This window comes from Hippocampus guttulatus, chromosome 1, assembly GCF_054856545.1.
Source record: "Hippocampus guttulatus isolate MCC_2025c chromosome 1, RoL_Hgut_1.0, whole genome shotgun sequence".
Lineage (NCBI taxonomy): Eukaryota > Metazoa > Chordata > Actinopteri > Syngnathiformes > Syngnathidae > Hippocampus > Hippocampus guttulatus.
In genome coordinates this window covers 7,373,571-7,400,266 of record NC_141261.1, presented here as the reverse complement: position 1 = coordinate 7,400,266, position 26,696 = coordinate 7,373,571, and the positions used below count along the sequence as shown (strand labels likewise).

The 26,696-nt window shown below is 41.6% G+C and overlaps 1 protein-coding gene across 3 annotated transcripts in view; it reads right to left on the bottom strand.

Moving 5' to 3' along the window:
- Positions 1–5,347: 5,347 nt before the first annotated feature.
- The window catches only part of LOC147210229 (vitamin D3 receptor A), a 59,558-nt gene continuing 38,209 nt past the window's right edge, over positions 5,348–26,696 (bottom strand). For all 3 annotated transcript variants that reach the window (XM_086107139.1, XM_086107148.1, XM_086107157.1), the window contains 6 exons: positions 24,743–24,927; positions 24,044–24,143; positions 22,776–22,953; positions 16,910–17,061; positions 14,639–14,755; positions 5,348–13,460 (listed from right to left, as the gene is read on the bottom strand). In XM_086107139.1, coding sequence (XP_085963265.1) covers positions 13,207–13,460; positions 14,639–14,755; positions 16,910–17,061; positions 22,776–22,953; positions 24,044–24,143; positions 24,743–24,927 — 986 coding nt within the window. In that variant the 3' untranslated portion in view covers positions 5,348–13,206. The remainder of the gene's footprint in view (positions 13,461–14,638; positions 14,756–16,909; positions 17,062–22,775; positions 22,954–24,043; positions 24,144–24,742; positions 24,928–26,696) is intronic.

Below are 26,696 nucleotides of genomic sequence, written 5' to 3'. Positions count from 1 at the left end.
TCGTTCTCTGGTTAGGTGTAGCAGGTGACTCAGAAGTCAGGATGGGAGGATACACTTTGATGAAAAGTGTGCAAGCCCAGACGCATAATAAAAGAACTTGCGCGAATGGGAGAATTTAGCCCGAGGAGCAGAACTTCGTAATAAAATGAAGACCCCCCCTCCCCCAGGACAGGGAAATATTAATTGTCATAAAGAAGTCATTATTTTGACAGACACGCGTCAGAAACGTGATTACTGCACTTAGAGTGCAACGGTACATTCTGTGTTCCATACAGTTTCTAAAGGGAACTTATGAAGTAAGTTACGTTCCGAAAAACATTAATAAAATTACATTCGTACAAGCGGCCCAGTGGTTAGCGTGTCGACCTCACAGTGCAGAGGTACCGGGTTCGATTGTGTGGAGTTTGCATTTACTGCCCGAGCCTGCGTGGCTTTTCTCCAGGTACTTCGGTTTCCTCCCGCATTCTGAAAACATGTGTGACAGGTTTATGGAACATTCGAAATTGTCCCTCGGTGTCAATGTAAGCGTGGATGGTTGTTCGTCTCTGTGTGCCCTACGATTGGCTTGCAACCGCCTACTGCCCGGAGACAGCTGGGATCGGCTCCAGCAGCCCCCCATGACCCTCGTGAGGATAAGCGGATTTGAAAATGCATGGATGTTCTTATCTTCCATTAAAATGGGATGCACCTTTGCAACAATCAGAACATGCGACCAACCAAATGGTCCGGCATAAAACGCTATTATTCGAACCTGTAATTTAATGGTATATTCTCCTATTACCGTCGTCAATTCCGACACACCGACCATGCTCAAAACGTGCAATCTGGTGTTTTTGCCAGACCTTAGTACAGCCTCCGGTGTGCAGAGGCCAAAAGACGCTTCAGTCCATGGGAGAATGCGCACACTGACAGATTTGTCAGTGGCACGCCCTGATGTCCACTGTTTCCACCCAAGAGTGCGTATCCTGAACTTTCAAAAGTGGCACACTTACAGTAAGTTGACGGTAAAGAAATGGCACAGCCAAAACCATGGGCAGCAGCGTGCCTTTTTTTTTTCACCGAAGCCCAGGGAGAATATGCGCCATGATGACAGCCGCGACAAACCTGCCGTAAATTTACCCTTCTGGTTTTGATGCCAACTGCATTTCATTGATAATCATATTGCCTCTCATCTCACCGACGCTTCTGTTGGCTCTCAGATTGCATTGGTCAAGATTATGGACATAGCTGGTGTTTTCGAAAATGACAGGAGTGAGTTTAAATTTCCACTATTGCATCATAGACACCCCCCCCCCCAAACAACACCCAAATTTGTAACAGTGTTATGACATACTGTAACATTCCAGTAATAGTGAATGCGTCACAGTGAGCTGGATGTGACTGTGCAAGGCACGTGTGTGTGTGTGTGTGTGTGTGTGTGTGTGTGTGTGTGTGTGTGTGTGTGTGTGTGTGTGTGTGTGTGTGTGTGTGTGCGTGCGTGTGTGTGTGTGTGTATGTTTTCATGTCTGTGCATGCCTCCAGCGTATTATGCAGGAATGTGACTGCTAGAACACTACAGACGGCTTTTTCTGTCTCAACCAGGGCTCCAAAAAAAAAAAAAAAAACTCTCTGTTTTTATGAGCTGAAAAAGCCAGAGAGATACTGTAATAGGTAGTCTATCTGCACTCAGTCTACACAGTGCAGCGAGCGAGTGGCTTGTGGTGGCACACAACTGAAACCACAGTGAGGACAACATGGAGGAAATGTCGAGGGCAGGCTTGCCTTTGCTTTAGTTTCTTTGTCAAGTCTGACAAAAAAAAAAAAAAACTTTTGTGTTCAAGTGCCACATTTGATTGGCGAAATTGACATTAGGTCAGATATTTTAATAAATAGTCAAATGTGGATGTACCGGTAATATGTGAAATGCTTTTTAAGGAAATAATTATTGATTCCCATTCAAATGTTAACTGATTAAAAATCTATTTGTGATCAAATGTAAAGTGTTTTGTTTGACTTTTTTTTGTTTTTGTTCTATTTATTTTCCTGGTGGTGGTTAGCACATCAGGCTTGTTTTGTATATTCCATAAAGCAGCCAAAGTTGTATCGGATATGTGTCATTTGAAAGAGCAAGAGATAGATTAGTGATTTTTTTTTTTTTGACGGGAAATTAATCAAAGATTTATTGAGCGGTATTATAGTATACATGTGAGCCTGATGTCAACACTGGATCGGGCCAAGGCATGGAAACTTCATTTGACTCTCCCACTGCAACAGTTATTCTCAAAAGCTGCACAGTGTCCATATTTCGGCCTTCGAAAACCATGACAGAATAATAGGGGACCCAATCACAACATGTTGGGCCACAAGGGAATGTACTGCTGTCTTGTGCTAAACCGTAGGTCAATATCCTTTCTAAAATACAATAAAAACATCCACCCAACCATTTTCTAATTTGCTTATCCTCATAAGGATCGCGTGCTGGAGCCTATGCCAGCTGTCTTCTGTTAGACCAGGGGTCGGCAACATGCGGCTCCAGAGCTGCAAGCGGCTCTTTAGCGACATCTAGTGGCTCCCTGGAGCTTTATAAAAAATGTTTGAAAATGGAAAAAGATTTTGATAGTAGGCTAATATAGCTCAAATAGATATAGATACATGTTGCAGCTCCGAAAAAGGAGAGCTGTGGTGTTGTTTTTTTAAAAACGTACACTTTATTTATGCTTTTAACAGTCTCGACAAACACAGACACGTCTGTGTCCGACTCCGTGCCTTCTCTCTTCTTGTTCAACTCGAGAGGCGTTCAAAGACAGCCTCCGAAAAACGGAAATTCATGATGACTTCACTGACACTAAGAAAAGCGAAAATAATGCACTAAAACAAAAAATCAAGCAATGAAATAACAAAATTAATTATATGGGGGCATTTGTGAACACACAACATAGGAATGAATAACAAACAATTCTGAGACAGTCCAGTCTCCTACATACATACAGCATGTGTTTCCTTCATTGTAAGTCTAATAGAAGGCTTTTTTTTTCCGGCTCCAGACATATTTGTTTTTTTGGGGGTTTTTGTCCTATATGGCTCTTTCAACATTTTGGGTTACCGACCCCTGGGGTAGACGAACAACCATTCACACTCACACCTAAGGGACAATTTGGAGTGTTCCACTAACCTGCCAAGCATGTTTTTTAGAATGTGGGAGTAAACCGGAGTACCCGGAGAAAACCCACGTAGGCATAGGGAGAACATGCAAACTCCACCCAGGAAGGCCGCAGCCGGAATCGGACCCTGGACCTCTGCACTGTGAGGCAGACGTGCTAACCAGTCGTTCACTGTGCCGCTCCTAATAAAACAGGCCTGGACAAAAATCTCCATACTTAATACACCCCATTTCCGAACCGCTTGATCCTCACTAGGGTCGCGGGGGTGCTGGAGCCCATCCCAGCTGTCCTCGGGCAGTAGGCGGGGGACACCCTGAATCGGTTGCCAGCCAATCGCAGGGCACACAGAGACGAACAACCATCCACGCTCACATTCACACCTAGGGACAATCTAGAGCGTTCAATCAGCCTGCCATGCATGTTTTTGGAATGTGGGAGGAAACCGGAGTACCCGGAGAAAACCCACGCAGGCCCGGGGAGAACATGCAAACTCCACACAGGGAGGCCGGAGCTGGAATCGAACTCGGTACCTCTGCACTGTGAAGTCGACGTGCTAACCACTGGACTACCGGGCCGCCCCATACTTAATACATTGTAGCAAAATATTTTGAAGGAATTACTGCAGTCAATTGGTTTGTGAGACTCGTGTAGCTGTCATCGGGTGTTTTGGCCCACACCTCTTGAGCAAACTGCTCCTGTTGCCTCTCAGGTTTGAATGGTGCCTTTCCCAGGTGGCATATTTCACTTCTTCCCAGATGTTTTAGGACTCATTTCATTTTTTATCAGTCCACTGTGTTGCTCTTAACCATTCTTGGGTGTCTGTAGCTTTGTGTTTTGCGTCATTATCCTGTTGGAAAACACATGACCTGTAACTGAGACCAAGCTTTCCGGGCAGCACATTACTCTCCAGATTGCATCAAGATTTCCTTGTGCCCTAGGATCTGTGCGCCCTCTGCTGGCCAAGGATCTGTACCTGCATCCTGTGACGAAAATAATTGAAGTTATTTTATTTGATTAAAACAAGATATTTATTTTGATTTATTATACATGCTATGGAGTAAACTACGATATATATAGGATAATATATTACTGTACCTTTTTTTAATTGATCCAGTTCACTCTGAAAATAATATTTCTGATTTTTATGATCATTTGTGTGATTGTCTTGTGAATTACATTTTTTTAGTATAAAATTCTCCTCTCCCCCATTTATTTTTGCAAAATTGCAAACATTTTTTTTAATGACATTGACAATTTTTATTTGCAATCAGTGGGCTACATTTGTGGGATTTGTGTAATTTAGTGGAGTATGGAATGGAAATTCATCCATTTTCCGATCCGCTTTATCCTCACAAGGGTCGCTGGAGCCTATCCCAGCTGTCTTCGGGGAGTAGGCGGGGGACACCCTGAACCAATTGCCAGCCAATCGCAGGGCACACACAGACGAACAACCATCCACGCTCACACTCGCACCGAGGGACAATTTTGAGTGTTCAATCAGCCTGCCATGCATATTTTTCGGAATGTGGGAGGAAACCGGAGTACCCGGAGAAAACCCACGCGAGCCTGGCGAGAACATGCAAACTCCACACAGGGAGGCCGGCGCTGGAATTGAACCTGGTACATCTGCAATGTGAGGTCGGCGCGCTAACCACTGGACCACTGGGTCGCCGTAATGGAAATTACCAGAAGGAAATTGATGGTTTTTGAATTACCGGTATGTAATTATTAACGTTAAGCACTGTAACCCTTTGTTTTTGTTCAATTCCATCGATCCATTATCTGAACCGGTTTATCCTCATTCGGCTCGCGGGTGTGCTGGAGCCTATCCCAGCAATCTTCAGACTGACAGACTCTTTCTGTCAGCCATTTGCAGGGCTGACAGACAGACACCCATTCACAGTAACAATCACACTTAGGGACAATGTATCTAATTAACTTAAAATGCATGTTTTTGGAACGGAGGAAATCTGACTACGTGGAGAAAACCCACGCAGGCAAGGCGAGAACATTCAAATTCCACACTGGAAGGCAGCAGCTGTGATTTGAACCTGGAACCCGAGAGCTGTGAAGCAGATGTGCGAAGCACACCTAAACATAAATGGGTATGATATAGAATTCGAAAAATGGGGTCGACTCTTGCGTTACCTATTTCCACACATGACGGTCCTCTGCAGATTAAAGGAAAAAGCCACAAACGCCGTGGATGTTTTGCATCATTATGTACAGCTGCTTTATTTGTGATTTGATCCAAACATGATCAGCATTTAGTTTTTTTTTTTTTTTTACTCGATACAATGCATGTAATCAAAGTACAATTGATCAAAATGCAGGGAGAAGAGCACAAAAAAAGAAGGGGGGGGGGGGGGGAACAGCGACACGGCCAATCGAGTTCCTGTATGCATAAAAGGACTTCCTGTCAAAGCGGGTTTTGTAGTCATGGGGGGGGCCATCGACAATGACGGCATGGCAAGTTTGGCAACTGTGTGATGATGACAGAAAATGAGAAGCAATGAGGTCTGGCGAGTTTTACTGCATGGCGGTACTACTCTTGAGATGTGGCTACATTACATTACAACTGTATCGCTTGTATATCCAAAAGATCAAAAGGTCACAGTCTGCTGAGCTTAGCACATAAAACTTTCCGTCAAGAAGTGAAACTGAAAAAATATACAAATCAGAAGAGATGATTTGATAGCTCGTCGACACTTTCGGAAAATATCGTTTGAGGCTGTATGATACACCGATTCCCAGTTACTGTTGAAAATGACGACGACATCGGAGAAACAAACCTCCCCCAAACAAAAGTGTAGCTGTGAAGAGCTACGGCAGCGTCAACATGGGCACTACAAAGACAGATCGTCGTGCGTTCAAGAGCCCTGATATTGTCCCCAAAATAAGGCTGTGGGTTGTAGGCACACCGAGGTACAACTGAGCTGAGCAATTATGTGCACCGGCTGGAAGGTTTTGACTTTTAAGATGGACACTGAGCCTTTATATCGACATAAAAAAAAAAAAACAATATACAAGTGCATCATTGGCAAAACACTGCTGGTGAGGGAGAAACAAGTGCACAGTGACGCGTGCGGCATCTGTCTGGGAGTCTGCATTTGCCCGGTGGGCTTTGCTAGTAAAAGTGTGTGTGTGTGTGTGTGTGTGTGTGTGTGTGTGTGCAAGCGAATGAGCAAGCACAAGCACATAACATTTCAAAGAGGTAGCGGAGAAACACAACCATCCGTCACAATCCAGCCACTCTTCGCACATGAAAACAAGAAAGATGTGGCCGGTCTGTCCTCACAACTGTTAAAACGTTTACAGCCTCGTACATCACAACAAGTATATCATTTGCTAGATTTTGTGGGTGCTGAGAAGCAAAATGGGTCTCAGAAAGAAAAACAGACTCGCATCCTTGAACAACTTTAAAAGAAGAAGAAGTGACCGCAATGCAACCCACGGGAGAGTTTCCCATGCGATCCGCATTTTGTCAGTGAAATATGGAAAAAGTTCACTTCATCTATTAAGAAAATACAATGCTGATGAAGAGGGTGACATAAGACGTTAAAGGGGGAGTTTGCCATTTTTGTGATATTTGTTAAAATTGATTGTATGACTGAAAATGGCTGCGCACCGACGCTCTCCATCCAAACTGATGGAGCTTGAGATGCTGCTGCAAAGAGAAATGGTCAAAACTGCCCAAAGATTTGCGTGCCAAGATTGTGGCATCATATTTAAAAATAACTGATGCGGATTGGCCAACGGGAGCAAACTTGTCCTATCAGCTGATAAAATTCAAGAGTGGCTGAGGGTGAGTGTGAGTATGTGTTGTTCACAGTTGAGAAAAGAGTTGTTTTTTTTTCTCCACGAAAAGAAGGCGGTTTGCTGAGGTCGGGTTAAAGTTGCTGTGTGTCCTCTTGGAGTGGCAAGAACTAAACAAAAAAACCAATAATAAAAATCTCTGTGATCTAAAACGGGATCCCAATGTCTTCATGAAAAGTTTGAAGAACAAGAGCGATACAAGAGCAAAGCATTTAACATTTAACAAGACGATTAGGGCCATACAGAAAAGACAAAATGACTCTGGGAAGTCACAGATTTGTGAGACTATTACAAGAACAATACAAATATTTGAATTGAGAATTGATACTTGATAAGGATATGTGCCTACATAACACTCGTAATATTACTACTATATTCAATGTTCTAACTTTTTTTTTAATATGTTCAAATAAATTACTGACATTATGAGTATCAAAATTCTCACAGCATGCCATTATGGGTGAAATATTACAGCTTTGCGAAAATACAACTTAAATATGGATTCTAACAATATGACTATTTTTGTAATAGTACAGTTTCATTCCTGTGACTTTTTTCTTCACTTTTTTTTTTTTTAAACCTGTGTGGCTTTAATACCCCTTGGCAAGTTGGCAGCATCTGCATACGTTCAGTACATTCATTTGAAACATCCTCTTGACCCCCCCCCCCCTTCCCAATTGGTGCCAAAATGAGCATTTTCAGTTTTAGAAATCACCACCCGTTGCACTGAACCAGCGTTTGCAATTTACGTATACTGTACATTCATTTAGTTATGTGAAAGTGTATTTCCATTCCAAATTGATGCTCATTTTATTTCACCGGTTTCCATTGGGTTTTTTTTTTACCCAGGCTGAAACAAACGTTTGCCACATCCAGACACTGTGGGGGAATACACGGACTTGAAACAAAAACTGGTTGAAGGCTCCTTTCTAAAACATCTGTGACAACTAAGTCTTTCTTCCTCATAGCGGGGTAGCCCGCCAGCAAATATGAACTGAATTGAATTGTAAAAAAATAAAAATAAAATAAAATATCAGGCCCGCTTTGCCCACCGCAGATAATTCAACCTACTAAATCATGCATCGCTGAAATTAAACATTCATTTTAACGCGCCTGAACCTACTGATCTCCTCCGCCTGACATCAAGCGAACAATAGGAGGCTCTTCGTTACCGCTAGGAGGCGCACATGTGTGTGAATGGTGACGCGATCACCTAGCTCAGGGGTCCCCAACCTTTTTTGCCTCTACGGACCGGTTTATGTCAGACAATATTTTCAGGGACCGGCATTTAAGATGTGGCGGATTAATACAACAAAATAATATGATATGAGCTGCATGAAAACTGTGTTTTCGAAATATAATAATAAACACAAGGAGCGTCTAATCTGGCCGCAACACTGATTGCTATAGTAATGTTTAATGCCTTCAAAATACGATACAACGCAAATTCAAAGTGCATGAAATTGACAACTCACCACAGCCCCGAGCTTGATTTTCTGCAACTAGACGGTCCCATCTCGGGGTAATAGCAGACAATGACACCTCAAGTGTGTGGTTTATGTCCAGTCTACTTTGTAATTTTGTTTTAGTCGCCGTTGCTGCAGAAACCCCCCACCTCACACAGGTAGGATGTCGGAAATAGCAACAGTGTTATTGTGGCGATCTCAGAGTATTCAGCCATAACTTTAATCCAGTTGTCTCGAATGTACTTTTAAGGCCGCCGTCATTTGCGATATCCAGCAGTTTTTTAAACTCATTTTGCGACCTCCAACGTTTTGTTTTTAGCGTAATCGGTCACGTGACGGAGAAGCGTGGTTTGACGTGAGTCAAGCGTGACACAGACGGATGTAACGGAGAATCGGGTAATTTTTCAAAATAAATCGTCTTTCTTATTCCGAAATAAATAAAACGGAATTAAGGCAAGTTCTTTCTGTGTGGCCCGGTACCAAATGCCCTGCGGACCGGTATCGGTCCGCGGACCGGCGGTTGGGGACCCCTGACGTAGCTGACTCGACTGTAGACCTGTTAAGCTTATCTCATGATATGTTGAGGTAAAAGAAATCATCCAGCATTTGATCAGATCAAACAGGGACAAATCACGACTGTACACGACAAACATTTCCTTTCCGTTAGTGTTCAATTAAAAAGGAATCAAACAACCTGTGTTGCGACACAAAGAAATACAAGACTGAATGTATTGTATGTGCTGAAGGGAGAGGTAGTAATGTTTGGTTAATGCGGCACTAAAGCTGAGCTGAAAACACTGGACAAAAAAAGTGTGATGATCCAGAAATGAGGACAAAGCCAGAAAACCAGAAAGTGAGTAAAAACATCCAAGCATTGGGATCCACTCGGTTACGCACACGCACGCACGCACACACACACACACACGCCAGTCTACTGGCAACGGGACTGTGACTCCACAGCCATCTTTTACACAACGATCCGATAAGAGAGTGCACGTGTGTGCGGATGAGCTGATGTTTGGTTCCCTTCTAGGCGATTAATGTCAAAAGTCATTTCGGATATGATTGAGGTATGTGTTTCGATGGTGTATCGAGGAGGAGGGGGTTTCCGGAAGGGTGCTTTCACACTTATGAGATGGCTTTTCTCTGGTCCCAATCGGTTTCGATCCGATCAAGTTTATAAACTTGGCGCGTTTCCGCCTGGCTGGGCTCTTCTTTATAGAAATAAGCAGAATGACTCAACTCATTCCCTGAGTCATTGTTGGCGATGTCGACAGTTGGCTGAACTTTCTCGCAGGGAACACGAGAATTCAGCAGAGGCCTGTAGTGTTTTCTAAAACTTCAAAGTCAATTAGTAATAAAGATCTCAAGCGGGGTACACACATACTGACCATCTGGTCCATTTTGAGAGGTTTGCTTGCTTTAGTCAGCAAAGGCCAGATTTGCGGATGATGTCTCTGAAAGATGATCGTGTGGTAAATAAAAGACATACGAACGAGGCCTGCTATATTGATCTCTTATTCTGTTTCTTATCTAGCCTTTTGTGTAGAATTTTTTTTGGGGGGGGGGGGGGTGTGTCAATCAAATCAAAAGGTAAAAGGGACCAAAGAAAGCGAGTGTGAAAGAACCACCAGTAAGGCTACTGAGGTGGAGCTGAAAACCTGGCTGGAGTGGGCAGAGGACTCAACAATTTCGGTTCATTCAGTCACCAAACACGGAGAAAGTTGAATGTTTTCTTCCTCCGAAACCTGAAAAGTTGAGCGGTCTTCCTCCACCAATTTGCAATCCTTTTTTTCAAGCAGGTGATGTTGGTGTTTCTATGTAAGTCCAGTTTTTTTTAAACTACAACAAACATTTGTTTCTTTTTTTCCCCCCTAGATTGTAAATTCTGAGAGCTGCAAAGTGAGGCTGCGAAATGAGCAAGGTAATGTCACACTTTGGGATCAGGATGTGACAAGTCGTCATCAGTCACTGCATATCCCGCCGGCCTGAGGCGATCTTCCTTCCAAAATTTCTGTACATAAGTCTCGTGGAGGGAGGTCCATGTAAAGGTTTAAGCGGGGTAGAATAAAAGGTAATTTGGGCATTGTTTGTTTTCACAGTTAAGCGACAGTCCGCGGCGTATGTTCCCATCGGCCTTTGGTGCACCAAAGAAGCAGAGCCGAGACGGCTGCTGGGTTAAAGCTGTTGTGAAGTCACCAACGGCAGTAACATTGGCTGCTGCAGAAGATGAGGCGGTATGTAGGTTGGTTGGCTGATTGATGAAGAGGCACGCCCATGCTGGTTGCTATTGGCTAATGCTCCTGTCAGTCATACTGAGACGGTGGGACTTGAACATGATGCCATCGGGGCAAGATGTCGCTCCTTCCATTGAGGTCGTTGATACGGCGTTCAGTTTTTACATATTCTGGCAGAAAAGCAAGAGAACTGTGTCGTTTCCCTGCCCAAAAGGTGAAGAATATGGTTGCTCCGTTGAAACCAAGTAGTCCTCCGAGCTAGTCATTAATCCATAAAACCAGAAGTCCTCAGCCAGCAAGTAAGCGCAAGTTAGACAATGTAGATTAGCGCAATTGAGAAAGAACTTCCACCCAAGTCGTAATAGTATTTTAACAGTGTCAAAAAGCTTCTCCCCCTACTTGTGGGAGAGACTGAAAATACTTGCGCCCAGAAGCGTGGGAAGGATGGAGAGGACACCAAGGTGGCGACCGCACACTGATTTGTACATCATCTGTTTCATGCATAGGAATGTTTAGTGACAAGGGTTTTAATACATTCCACGAATGTGAGTAGTTTGCAGCAGTTTGGTTTGTGAAGTGTCCAAAAACACAACACTTTGTTGTGTTTCCTTCAACAAATCAAATGTGCTCACCAGAAGGGTCGACTCCACCCATAGAGTTGAATAATAAAACACAAGGCTCCATTGCTGCTAATAACATATCGTGTGTGTAACTCTAGAGCATCTCGAATTATTTTAGCGTTTTGACAACATGAAATTCTAAATATGTACAGACCAGACTGAGAAAGTGGTATTTACAAAGTATGTCCACAAGGGGGAGCTCGAGGCCTGCCGAGGGGCTGTCAAGTGATAAAAAGGAACGTTTCACCGTCGCCCTATCACTCGCCGTGCTATTGAAAGCGTCAACATATTTCGAACCCAACGTGTCTTTATCTATATTGCTTCCTTCAGTATTCGTCCTGAATCAAATCAAGTGACACCAAACTTAGGTTGAGGATTCAAGGTCCCCCAACCCTCCAATGGATGGATGGAAATGTACTTTAGCTTTTATGTTGCCTCTGATTCATTGATTCCGTTTATTTTTAGCTTAAAGTGACTGTTATCTGGTACGATTAGAAATCACAGTGATGCAGAGAGTTTTGAAAACGTTGTCTTCTGATTGTAAGCTTACGCCTGACACACACCAACACTACGTACACACTATCAGACAGAACTTTTCCCTGAGGTAACAGCGAGCAACTATCTGCTACTGTCTTAGCAGCCCAACTAAAATGTGGTGGATAGCCGCGATCCACCGCATTGTGACGTCTTCTTTGTCAGTCTACAAACTTCACAGGTCCAAAAAAACAAACGAAACAAAGAAAAAAACGGGAGAATACGAGGCCTCAGACAGGGCCTGAACTCAACACCCCCTTGTGGTCCACCAATATATATATATCATTTTTTTTTTTTATACTGTACACACATTAACATCGAAGGACTATTCAGAGTGTGTTCCTACGGGGACGCACTGCACAATGAGAAGCGGCCTTCAAATCCTTTACGGCAGGCTTTCCCAAACAGGGCTGCGGGTCAGTTTTGTTTTGAGTACCCGATTATCAGGGTGAAACTGTTTTTATATTGATCATCAAATAGGCAAACTATCTGTGGCGTGTTTGATTCGTACAGGTCTTCTTTGTTCTTGATCATTAATTTATGTACGGTAATTCAATGTCGTTTGGGAAGTTTGTATGTTTCGACATACTTGGCCAATAAAGATGATTCTGATTCTGATAGAGGAACCGAGCAGGCAAAGTTTGGGAAACCCCGCTTTACTTTCAACAACTTTACAATTGGGCCTCCTTTGAAGCACCCAATGTCTTAAATACATATATAATTGTGTTTAACTATATAGGTCAGCTTATACATTTCATTTTTATAGTGTTATACATACGTACATTCCTGCATAATTCCCTTTTGACTGGACAGCAAGGAATTCCAACTGTTAGGGGGGGGTCTCTCTCTAGGTAGCCAACTCCATCCCTGTCAATCCTGACAGTTTTTTTTCCCCTCTTCATCTTCGCACACTATATTGAGAGCTTGCTTGGAAGCTGCAAGTATTCTTGTAAGACCGCCATTGTTTGGATGCCTTAGGTTGCGCCAACAGCATAGATGATACAATCGTGTATTCCTCTCAAATTTGGACATGTGAACAGCGAGCTGTGTCGAAAGATGACAGAGACAAGGGCTGGCCGTTCCAACCATCCATCCAGCAACATTCAGTTGACAAATGTTATGGGGAACTGTGGATGGAGTCGAGGGGTGTGAAGAACGTGTCATGATGTTATCCGATTATCCGAGTGCTGCAGGTATCCACTGCATCCGTCAGTTCTGAGTTTCATGCATCCCAGAATTCTTGCCAGCCGAGGTCGAGATGAGGAGTGAGGCGTATGATGATGAATCTGCCCATGTCAGTAGCCTTCAAAAGGGAAGGCTTTTCCAGCGGTGATCGTGATAGGGGGGCGGGGGTGGAGGGTGAAGGCAATCAGCGTGCGCTTGTATGTTCCTGCTATGACACCTCACTGCCAAAAACCTCCAGCACCAGCGGGGTGAGCTGCATGCTGTGCTCGGGCTGAAAGGACAGTGAGCGGTACTGCTTTGAGTGCTCCTCGTTCAGGCTGCGCAGGTCTGCCAGCTTTTGGATCATCTTGGCGTAGAGAAGGCGTCCGCCGGGGTGGTTGACTCGAATGTAGGCCTGAAGAGTCTCCGACATGTGGTCCTGGAGTTGCTCGATGCGACCGTGATCCTGTACCCCGGGACGATCTGCCATGAGGGAGGAGGAATGGAAAGGAAGACGGGGAGCAGATGTGAAGTACACGTTTGGACGGCAGAAGGGTTGGAGAATAAATAGAAAACATCAGTTAGAGCAGTTATGTCTTTCTAAACTGGTCGTATTTTGACAGCTTAAAAACAGACTACCACACACACGAAGTTTTTCAAAGGCCATCTCTTCACTCTTCTCACAAACCCATGACTGATTTGCACTTTGTCAATGGTGTTTATGAACTCAGAAATCAGGTGTGAGAAGCATGTGTGTGTAGGATTTAATCCCACTTCCATAGCTGAAGTCACGTGGGTCTGTTTAGACCAGCGCTTCTCAATTATTTTCTCTGAAGCCCCCTCCAAGTCGAAGAAAACCTTTTGTGCCCTTCCCAATTCTCTGCCGTGACTATAAATAGCCTCCTTTGTTTAAACATTTTCTTCTAAGGTGCTAATTTTCCATGTGCACTCTGACAACGAGCGCGCCACTGCCACCTACTGTAGTGGATGTGCAATCATACTTTGTTCTAGTAGGGCAAAAAAAAGCACGTTCCCTGGGATGACACACTCTCTTCCTGGAATCCCCTGCACCCCCAACCCTCTGTCCAGTGGACCCCCCCCCCCCTCCCTCTCCCACCACCCCATTTGAGTTGAACTGCTTAATAGACAGATCAAGTTGAGAATGAATCACTTGTTCCTCTGTTTGTTGCAACCATGTAATGAACTCCATTTTGCCTCAATGGGGCTCTTTGCATATAAATGAGGGGGGGGGGGGTGTAAAGAGCCCATTTCTTTAAAAAAAACCAAGTGATTGTTGTCTGTTTTGACTCTTAAAATCTGACTCATACACACGACAAAAGCCGAAAATTACAAATTGTGTTGTCTTCAACTAAATTCTTTATTTTTTTTTATTTTTTTTTTTGCATGCTAACTAATAAACAGCAAATTTATAGTCCAAATGGCGCAGCTTTCGGATAAAAAAATATATACCTGTATATTGTGCCAAGTGCTACCATCAAAGCAGAATCCTTGTGACAACTGAAATATATCATTGTTGCAAAAAGAGCCCATCTGTGGTTGAAGTAGAGTGGGAACAAGTTGCCTTCAACAGGGTGATGTTGAAGGCCGTAATCGATTCAGCAAAGTACCCCGTGAACATAAAGGAGCTCAAAAAAAAGTACCTGGGGAGAGCAGGCAGATGGCCATGAGCAGGACGTGCTCCTCCTCGTGCAGATTGAGCTTCTTCAAGCCAACCTGAAACTTGATCAACGGCTCCAACAGCTCCAAAGTGTGACCCGCTGCACAGCATAACATTAAAATTGCTGTTATTGCAATAAAGCAAGGCTTCAAGTGATAAAATACAAGCCACATTCAAACAAAATAGCCAAGTCTATTTTATTGGAAGCTCTGTCTGACTAACACACTCTGTTGATGTTCAGTTCAAAATAACCCAAAGCTCATATAATACGCCGCTTGTCATTTATTGTATTGTGTTAATGGCATCCTGACTGCTTCCCTGCTCTTTTAAGTTTGTGGCATACAAATTCAGCAGCAAAAAAAATCCATCCGTTTTGGTCCATCTCTGGAGGTAGCCATTTTGCCGCTTGCCGCTGACTCAAAATGACATGACAGTGCCTAAGGGCTGATCTTGCGAGTGTTACGTGACCAAATCCGGTAAACGGTTGAGCCTTGATGGCCAATGCCTGATTAAAATTTGTGTATAAGATTGTCCAATAGCAATATACTAAGGTCTGAGGTGTATTAATTGTTGATTTGTCCTTGATTATACGATACAGATCGGATCGCTAAACATTAAAACGTGATCAATATAGGCCGCCACAAAATATTAATTTTGCTAGTCGACTAATTACCAACACTAATCGCAATTCGACGATTAATCAGATGAGATGTAAATTGCAGCATATCGCAACAGCAAGCAATTGCTCTTATATAACCGTCATTATCTTACAGCTTCAATTTGCTAAGGTATGTAATAATAATGAAAACAATTAAGATGATGGTACTTTCAACTTTCCCGCTTGTAACCGCCTTCCTGATATGTTTATAAATGACAGAGCAACTTCAGTTGAAGGCAATACTTTGGCCTTAAAATTTTCAGTGGTAAATGTTTGGTGGATTAAAAAAATGGAACCAAAACTACACTGTACAAATAAAAAATAGATTTAAAAAAACTAAATACTGGTAAACATATTTCACTCTTCTTTGGCACTAGCCTTATTTTAATGTAGAAGGTAGCGAAATCAGATGAGTAAAATTAGGATAATGCACTGTGCTAAATTTAGAACACTAAAACAAACTGTTTTGGTGGTTAATAAACGCAAGTTCACTGACTAATGCCTCTGTAACAGACACTACATTATGCTAGCGTAGCAATAAGGACATTTTGTTACGATGAACACACACGGGCAGGAACCTGTATGTGCTAATGCTAGCTTCCACACATTCCCGTTGTCAGAAATGAAATCAGGCATTTGCCACAATATGTTTCCTTTTTAGGCGGTTGCTTCACCGCTGTGCTGCCATGAAAAGGGAGGTTTTTATTGCACAGTATTTAGAAGTTAGTGGGAAAAGGGAAAGACAAGGCAGTTTGAGAGAAAAACAAAGCGCCAAATACATAAACAACAATTGTCAACAATTTTGGTCAACTAATCTTGGCAGCCCGAGGTCAATATTTACAATAAAAATCTTCATGTGTGAGGGGAAAGCCGACCACTATGAAACAATATAGTGGCCTCCTGGACTGTGAAAGGAAGGGAATCTAGCCATTCAAAGAAGCGCCCTGCAGACAAAGACAGACAGTAAATGTATCCCATGTTGTTTTTTGAATCAAAGTGAGTTTCTTCATATGGCAAGAAATATTTTCTACAGCAAGTCTTTTATTGACAAATGTGGACATTTCTCTTCGGAAGCACTTGGTTAACATTGATGCACATTCATGGGATACTGTTCTTTGTTGTGGAGACATCACATGTGATCATGAGAGGTTTTTACTTTGACGTCGATGGCGGGACAGATTCCTAATGTGCGTCATGCTCTGCTGAGATTATCAGAGCACACAACACACAATAATAAAACAAAACTGTTAAATGCCTAATTTTCTTTCCTTGTGTGCTCTGTCAGATAAAAAAAAAACTTTTTAAGAGTTCGAGTCATTATCTGTTTTTGTTATTAGTGTTTTCACGGTTTTGTTTTTTACTGTGTGATTGAGGCTGATGTACTTTGTATGCAGCTGTGATTGTTTTGAAAGTGCTCTTTAAACAAAGTTGAGTTGAGTTTTAATTATGTCCTCTTACATGAAGACAACAACAAAAGGTTGATTGACCTCCAAATGCAATTACACAATTGGATTGCGACAGAGCAACAAAGCAGAATGTCAACGCTTGCACTTCAATTATGCCACGAACAGCGCAGACATGTTAGAGGAAACCAACCCTTTGTGACATCATTGATGCAGTATTTGAAGTCAGGTCCTCCACAGCTCCAGGACATGTCCTCCAGGCTAAAAGACTGATTGGAGCGCAGCATGATGATCTCAATGGCACTCGACTTCAGCAGAGCAATCTGGTCTTCTGCTGTCAGTTCTCTGAAATACATTGTCACATGCTCAATAGGTATCGTACTGTGCTTCCGCCAAGGCTTAACCATGAGCAAATTCAAGGAGTGGATGACAGCAGCTGAGATAATGACATTTTGACCCCTTCGATCCATTCAGTAAATTTACCGTATTTTCCGCACGATAAGGCACACCTAAACGCATTAAATTTTCACAAAAGCCGACTGCGCCATATAATCCGATGCGCCTTATATATGGATCAATATTCTGATTTCTTGGACGTCGTATTTTATTTTATTTTTTGTAACTAGCATCTTTATTATTTCAACCACACAGGACCATACAAATCTGAACATATGAATACAGAGGACGTCGTACATTTCCGCCCGTGTTTAGTTTCCACAACAACGTCCATACATGGCTGTGACGGCCCTTTAACATAGGAAACAACAAATGACGTACAGACATATTTGGGGAAAAAAGGAAAAAGAAAGAAAAAAATAAAAAATAAAAATAAACAACACACCTACAAATAAAAATAGCAGAATATTGTGAACAACAGTGACAAGTGTCCCTTTTATTGGATTTATATCCGTAATCTATAGTGACCTCTCCCGACTTGTGGTGTCATTCCCTCCTTCATTTGTTTTTGTACTCCTCCCATTTTTCCCATCTCGTTTTAAACTTCCCTACTTGGACCCTTAATATATATGTGAATCTTTCCAACTCAAATATTTCTCCCACTATTTCCAGCCATAGGTTCTTTGTTGGCGGGTCAGTTTTAAACCATGTTCTTGTTATGGCTTTCTTGCTGGCACCCAGCAACACTTTTACCAGGTACTCGTCACTCGTCAGTACATTTCCTTGATTTATATCGCCCAGATAAGCCTGTCTTTGGTATTTCATATACGAGTATCTTCTTCAGTTCTCTCCAAACCCCTTCCCAATAACCTTTCAGCCTTCGACATTTCCAAAATATGTGTGCATGATCTACAGATCTGTCCTGTCCACATAACCGCCAGCACTCACTCTGCCCTTGTTTGTATTTCCCGGTCATCTCTGGGTTTATAAAAAATCTCATGATATTTTTCCAACCAAACTCCCGCCAACGTCTCGAAGCGGTTGTTGATTGTTGTATCCTGCACATATTTAACCATTCTTCTTCCGTTATCTCGGTTTGGAGTTCTTTTTCCCATTTCTCTTTTACATACAGAGTTGAATTCCCCTTGTTCAACAGGAGCCCTTTGTAGAGGGATGAAATCGCGTTACTCTTGCCCCCGTTATATGCATCCATCATTATCTGTATTACATCATGTCTTTCAGTTGTCGTACCCATTTTTATTTCTTTTGTATAGTAGTCTCTAACTTGTAGATACCTGAAGAGGTCGCTCCTTTCTAGATCAAACATTTCTTTCATTTTTTGGAAGGTTGGCATCTCCCCCTTCTCTATCATCGTACTCATCGCTGTGATACCTTTTCTTTCCCATCTTTTGAAACCATAATCTTTCCCTGGTTGAAAGTCCTCATCATGTGATAGCCACCTTAGGATTTTCACCTCCTTTTCTAATTTATTTTCTTTTACTATAGTGAACCACGTATTTAAAGTGAATTTTGTTATTTGATCTACCAAGCCCTCCTTTACCCGAAATAATCTTCTGTCCCCCAACAGTGTTTGAGTCAGGTATCCCTCAGCCCTCACTTCAATTTCTTTCCATTTTGCTCTATACTCTCCGTTACACCAACATGCTACTGCTTTGAGTTGTGCTGCACGGTAGTAATCCTTAAAATTCGGTACCGCCAATCCTCCCTTCTCCTTGGGCAACTGTAGTGTCGTCAGCCTAATCCTCGGCCGCTTACCCCTCCAGATAAATCTTGAGGTCAGTTTATCCCATTCTATAAATTGTTTCTGTGGTATGGGTATAGGTAGCGACTGATAGAGGTATAGCAATCTCGGCAGAATGTTCATTTTGACCATTTCTATTCTAGAGCCTAGACATGTGTTGACCATCTCCCAAGGTCTGCATTGATGGCTTGATTAATCTTTGTGTAGTTCGTTTCAAACAGTTTGTCCATGCTTTTCGTGACATACACACCTAGGTATTTTACCGTCTCACTGTCCCATTTTACTTTGTATTTTCCCTTCATCAACTTTGATGGTGTACAGTTAAGTGCTAGGATCTGCGTTTTTGTTACATTAAGTCTATATCCTGAGTACCGTTCATATTCTTCCAGTTGTTCCATCAGTTTCGGGAAGCTCTCTTCTGGTTGTGTTACGTATGCTATCAGATCATCGGCAAACAGGCTCAATTTGTGTTCTGAGCCTCTCAGCTCCACGCCTTTGATGTTGTGATTCTGTCTGATTGCCTGGGCTAGGGGTTCGATGAAGATATTGAATAGTGTTGGTGAGAGGCAACATCCTTGTCTGGTCGACCTTTCAAGTGTTATTCGGTTCGTCAAGCTGCCATTCACTTTCACTCTTGCAGTCGCCCCATTATACAGTGTCTGTACAACTCTAATCGAATCCCTATTGAAGCCGAATGTTTCCATGACTTTATATAGATAGACCCACCGCACACTATCGAATGCCTTTTCTGCATCCATGCTCACCAACACTGCACTCATTCCTGTCTTCCGAATCGCCTCCACTATGTGTAAAGTTTTTCTTATATTATCCTGGGCCTGTCTACCTTTGACAAAACCCGTCTGGTCTCTATCTATAATTTCAGGCATGAAAGTCTCGAATCTTTTGGATATGATTGAGGTATAGATCTTATAATCGACGTTAAGTATGGATATTGGTCTGTAGCTACTACATAACTCTTTATTTTTGCCCTTTTGGGGATTATAGAGACTATTGCCTCTTTCCATGACGGTGGAATCTTGCCCTCGTCCATGGTATACCGTAGTGAAGATAGCAAAAGGGGACGTAGTTCCTGTCTAAATATCTTGTAAAACTCTGAGGGGAAGCCATCACTACCCGCAGCTTTACAGTTCTTCGTTCCAATTCTTCTGCAGTAATTTCAAAGTTCAGGGATTCATTATCTTCTTCCCCTATTGATGGTAATTCCAGGCCCTCCAAAAATGTTGTGATACTCTCTTCGTCTGCTGCATCTGGTTGTGTATATAAAGTCTTATAATACTGCTGAAATGCTTCCTCTATTTCCTTTGGTTCTTTTAATAATTCATTTGTTCTGGGGCACCTAATCTTATGAATTGTGTTTAACACTTGTTGTACCCTTAACCTTCGTGACAGTAATTTACTTGCCCTGGACCCACCTTCATAGTAAACCTGTTTCACAAACCGTGCTCTTTTTTCCACCTCCGTTAATAATATTCGATCTATTTCCTTTCTAGTGTCTGTGACCTTCATAAGTACCTCTGCGTTATTTGTACTTTTATGCTGGTCTTCAAGTTCTTTCAGTTGTCTTGTTAAGTTTTCATATGATTCTTGTCTTATCCTTTTAGGACGTCGTATTTTAAATGTTCTGTAAAGCGCTTTGTTAGCGGTGCAGCGGTTGTGGAGGCTCTACATAAATAAACCGGTACTGTATTGTATTGTATTCACTTTAGTGTAGCTCCATCTAGTGGCTGCATAACGCAATTACTATTGTCGCTTCTATGCACCTTATAATACGGTGTGCCCTATGTATGAAAAGTTCATTCAATGAAGGTGCGCCTTATCACCCTGCCTTATAGTGTGGAAAATACGGTACCTATTACTATCCTATACAGTTCTCCAAAAAAAAAAAAAATCACAACTAGATATAATATTATGGTCGAAACCTGCTAACTGTAATTTCTGACAAAGCATACAAACAGCACAATCCACTTAAACCACAGTGGATTCATATCAAGCCTACGTTAACTGCCCATGCAGTCGAAGAGTTTCTTCTTAGAAACCATGAAGGACATCACATCAAACCACAAGCTGGTCAGTCCAAAGTCAAATTACAAACCAGCTCTGAAAAGAGGAGTTGAGGTTTTGATTTCTTTAAATAAAGTAAAGATTGTTTTCACCATCGCCAACAGAAATATGAGTCAGCCTTCCCAAGTGCTGAAAGAATTACCATTACACGTTATCCCTACAGCAAGGGTGGGCATGACCATTTTCCTATGAATGGGCTCATTTCAGTTTTCAGAATTAAAAGAACAGGATGCAATGATTCAAACAAATACTTTTTATAAACACTAAATTATGATCATTTGTTGGTTACATGTTATGGCTTTTTCGAACACACTACTTCCCCCGAGTCTTAAAAGAATTGCATCGCAGGCCACATCAAATGTTCTCGTCCATGTGCCACAGGTTCCCTACCCATGGCCTTGAGCATTTGTATGAGGAAAACAAAAAACTGTTAATTTTGTAATTTTATGTACAAAATGAACGGACTAATACACAACTCTAAAACTGTTCCATACTTGGTGTTTAATTTAACATCTGTCAAACAAGTGAGCCTCAAACATACAGTATGTACTCCGTGCAGCAACTTTTCTATTTTTTTTTTGGGCAATAGATACGTAAAAAACACCAGATAGGTAAAAGGAAACCATTCTGGGTTCCCCCAGTTTTGTACAAAACACAACATAGAGTTAAGACATGTTTCCTTGTTCCTCGTCCCCTCCTCATTTGCCTTCAAGAATCTTGGTGAGCAGTGAAAACAGATTCCGGTCGTTTCCATTACAAATTCGAATTGTGCAGCACATTCAGTTCACCTTGGAATAGATTTTTAACACGGCAAAAATTCCACTTTTTTCGATATTTTTTCATTCGGCATTTCAATCTTCACGTGCAATTTTTACAGAAATTGTAAACGTCTTGAAAAATATAGATTTGTATCTATAGACATTACGTATCATATCGGAATGAAAATACACCTTTTTCACAACACCTGCACTAGGGCCCGACTGATTAAATCGGCTGATTAGGACCTTTCAAACATCGGTCAAAAATAATCGGGAAAATGGCTAATATTTTAAAGAATGGGCCGATTATTATCGAATTGGTAGTTTTTTTTTTTTCCTGTCAAAAATCGGAATGAGCCAAGTTGGTCACTCATAAAAACTAGTTGCAGAATCACACGCATTGTGTGACTATTCAGATACATTGAGTCACGTCGTTCGGTGTGCAGCAGGCCTCGAACCGCGAGTTACATGAGACTAAATAAAGTTTGCCCCTGCTGGTTGCAGCAAGTACTTCACTTCATGCCCACACCGTGTTACTAAGCTTCAATTAACTACTTGATTTCGGTCATGATGTAAATGTAAATTTTCACTTTTCTATCAATTTTTTTTAATCTTAATAGTATGACTCATATATTCATGACACACTGCAACAAGGCCAGCAACAGGAATAAATCTAAATATGAAGTTGACTCGACATAATGAGTTCATTCTGTGTTCATTTCAGTCGCTGTAACGCACAGAGTGGTTCATTCTGTCCATTTGCCAAGCAACGTATGCATCTCTCAAGCTCAGTGTGTGTTCCAGCCTTTTTTTTATGGGGAGACCTTGTTTGTTAGGCAGTGGTACAACTGCCTTCTACTTACATATGAGCAACAATTGAGTATGCAAGCGTTTGAAACCTGCTGCTGCTCGGGGAATGGTTTATGACACCACAGGATGTACTGTAGCATGTGTATTGAAGTATCACAGAGTCCCTATTTATTGAGGACTCTTTTTTTTTTTGGGCTGAAAAATGGTGAGCACCTAGTGCAGAAAAAGAATTCCGATTACGCAATATGTACCTGAAGCCTGGGATCATCTTGGCAAACCCTATGACCTTCTGGATGCTGTAGGAGACTAGGTCAGCCAGATGGGGCAGCATTGAGAGCTTGCTTTCCTCCTCACTAGAGTCTGGACTGCTCGCACCGTCGTGGTACATCATGATCAGGTTGGTGAAGTTCATCTTGGTGTCCAGCGACTCTGCTTGTGACGAGAGAGGATTAAGAGGCCAGGTAGAATATTGTACCAACGTGATTCAAAGAATTCACGGAAAACAACAAGTTAAACACGGGAAAGCTAAGGGAATTTACAGATCAGAACTTGTTTACCAGAAGAATGACTAATTGCAGCAATCAAGATAGTTTTGAAGCAAAAGACCAAAATAAATACAGTGCTGTGAAAGGTATATGCCCCCTTCTGGTTTTTTTTGTTGTTTTTTTTAAGTTTCCCCACTTCAACATGTGGGAGCTGTCATGTGACCAAACCCAAAATCATGCTGCCATGATTTTGAGGCCAACAGATTGAAAGATGATCATAAATGACTTCGGGGCGCGGCACACCCTGAACTGGAGAAGGCACTTTTCATTTGCTGACTGAATGTTTTTACATTTATAAATGTTCATACTGAATTATAAATCCAAGTTGGCGGCCATTTTTTTGGGAAATGGTTACAACGAACTACCTTGACAAAGTACAAATTTGTTATGTCCCTCGTAGTACATTGTAATGAAGTTCGACTTCCCACGGCTGAGGAACGATTTTGTAGCTAATCTTAATTTCCTCAAAAGAAATTTGCATGAAAACTGGGCACGTACGTTAAGTGCTATATACTAGGGCTGCACACCATATCTAAAAAGTATGGTCACTGCAATCATGGCACCTGCAATATGTATATTGCAAAGGCTTGCGGTAAATTCATACTTTAATATGAAATTGTATTTACCACATAAAAAAATGTATTCTTTCATAGAGACAAAAAAAATGATGACTAATAACTATAAAATGACTTTCGCTATAAATCGCAGTATTCATATCATATTATTCAACACTCATATGGCATGTTTCTCCAATATCGTGCAGCCCTTACTGTATGCAGGACTACTGCATTTACGATTTCAGGGACAAAAGTTCATTTTGTACAAAGCACCACCTTTAATTTAATTAACTGTATTTTTTTAAACAACTAAAATATTTCCCATCGACTATAATATTTAAGGTTATACCTTAAAATTTTGCATATTGGGAGTAACTGTGATTCTTTAAATTGTGCTTCTCTGAGAAAGGGACATACCAGGCGAATGATTGAACGAGTCGGAGGAAGCATCGGACAGAGAGTGAAGGGAGGCGGCTCTGCTGGCGCTGCGTGTTACTGGACCTTCACGCACTGGAGGCTAAATGCAGACACACACATCTCCATCACACTTCAACACGAGTATGAAAATCTCACCTCTATAATAACCTCTTCAATCGTGTTCCGGATGTCAGAACAAGGTGCAATTCTGTTCAGCACAAATTACAACGAGAACAGAATACAAACCGACCGAATTGGAGTCTCAGCAAAGCAAACAGCGATCGTCATTGAGAAGAAAAAAAAAAGAACTTGAAAATTGCAAAAGAAAGTGACCTTGGGAGGTAGCTCTGCTGAAGACAATGCAAAAACAACGCTGTTTACCGATTTTATCCTCGCAGTGTGATTCATGCGACTGTGACTCATGCTCACTTTGAAGGCCAGATGCTCTGCGTTGGCCACAACATTCCTTGACTTCATCACTGTGCAATTTATGAAAGTGACTAGCGAAGAAGGACTTCATGTGTATGGGGGACTTTTATTCATTGACAAATAACGCAATTGCATCCTTGCAATTTCCCCTCCCAAACAAACACCCCGCTTACTTTTTTTCTTTAAATATAGGGCTTATTAAACACTCGCAGCTCATGACGCCAACATGGTAGCTTTGGTAACAGAATCAAAAGTTAGCAGTGGCCTCACCCGAAAGCGGGAGAAGTCTGAATAGGAGGCATCGTAAGTCTTGTGGTGAGCCTCAACCAAGGAGGAGATGATCTGGGCCTGCTCTTCGTTGAGCCGAGGCCTTGACGCTTGCTTCGCCGCCTCCTCCTCCTTCCTTTTCAATATCATTTCCTTCTTCCTCTGTACCTCTTCATCTGTGAGGATGACTGCAAGGCAGGGACGAAAAAAAATAAAAATAATAATATGCAGATGTCTTGGTTTTCAGTCGGCGATTTGCCTTTGCAATCTATAGCATTCAAATTATGATTTAAGCAAATAACTAAACACAAAGGCAAATAGCTCAACAAAACAACAAAAAGTAAAACACAGTAAATGGAAAAAAACCCAGATGGCTAAACAAAACAACAAACTAGATATTAGCAAATTGAAAAACAAAACAATAAAAGGATATCAGGGCAAATCACGACGCGCCACTATAACGATGTGCGCCATCTTGGCTAACTACAGGAAAAAATGAAAAAGGACAAACCAAACGGAACGCAGACGAGCGAATCCGAAACTGTCAAACATTACATTTATGACTCTTACATATCGAAAGACTTATTAGAAATATAACTCTTATATTTCGAAAGACCGTTATTAGAAATGTGCTAGCTTATTTTCTTAAAGCGCCCCCCTTTGAGTTGCACACTAGTCGGGCTGAATTCATTGGTGTCTGTCCAGCCATGATCACTGTTTTAAATTAAAGATGAAACTCAAATCTTCATTATTTTTGTTTTGTGGCAGGCTACCAAAAAAATAAAATTAAATAAAAAACTGGCATTGCCCAAATTGGATATACTTTACACAACAAGAGCCAATAAACTTACAATGAGGAAATGTACTAAATGGCCGTTGTTTGAGTGTGTATTCATATTATAGCTTCAAACAGCTGGCTGTTCATTTTGAAAGTATATAACCACACATCCTGGAGAAGGACTGGGGAATTCAGATTTATCAGGGTTTTTATTTTAATTTTTTTTTTTGCTCAAGGAAGAGAACTAAGGTTGAGTTGATCCTTTGGCTTGTTTTCAATGTCAGAAGCATATATTTCCTGGAAGAAGGCGTGTCGTGTGCCGTCTCTTCCTGTGGATCATACGGCTGGTGTTGGATGTTGAAGTGCCTTTTGCCTTATTCATGCAACGGCAAGAGCGGCACGGTGAATACGGTCGAATAGTTTAAACAGTGTTTATGGTGACTATTTTAGGTTGGACAAGATGAAGGGCTCTCTGGGGAAATTGTTGGCGTTGCGTGTCATTCGGCACAGCGTTATATACTTTGGAACCCTATACGCACGACTCCCATCATTCAGTCAAGCCTGCAACATAACGAAAGAAAAGATGAGTACCCGATAGAGCGGAAATGCACTCAGGGCAATTAAGTTCCAATCATGTCAACTTATTATTTGTCTGTGGCTTGAATGGCTTAAATTAATTTCAGGTTATGTTGACATTTATAGTAACAGAATTATGTTGCGTAGCATCTTTCAATTCCAAGATATGATGTCATACATTTTTTTGCATCGATTCAAATACCAATGATTGCTGAAATGTTCTTTTTTTCAATTAGTATTGTTAATTATTTTTTGTTCATGAAACTCTTGCTCCACATCAGCCAATTTATCTGTAATGTAGTGAAAATGATTGGAGTGCCAGTGAACTTCAAGCGTGTGCCCCTAAATTTCAAATTAGATGCCACTTGGCTCTTTGTAAAAAAATAAATAATAAAAAAAAGGTTAGCCAGGAGCCCTGCCCTACTGGAAACAATTGGCAAACAGAAGTCATTTGAAAAATGGTGCAAGTACTTTGATAAAATAAATTTCCCTTAAATTTTTTTTTTTTTTAATCACCATTTAACTCATTCAGTACCAGCGAATTCTGGACCAAGTCTGAAAGGACGTTTAAAAACGTCTTTGGGAGTGAATGAGTTAAAAACT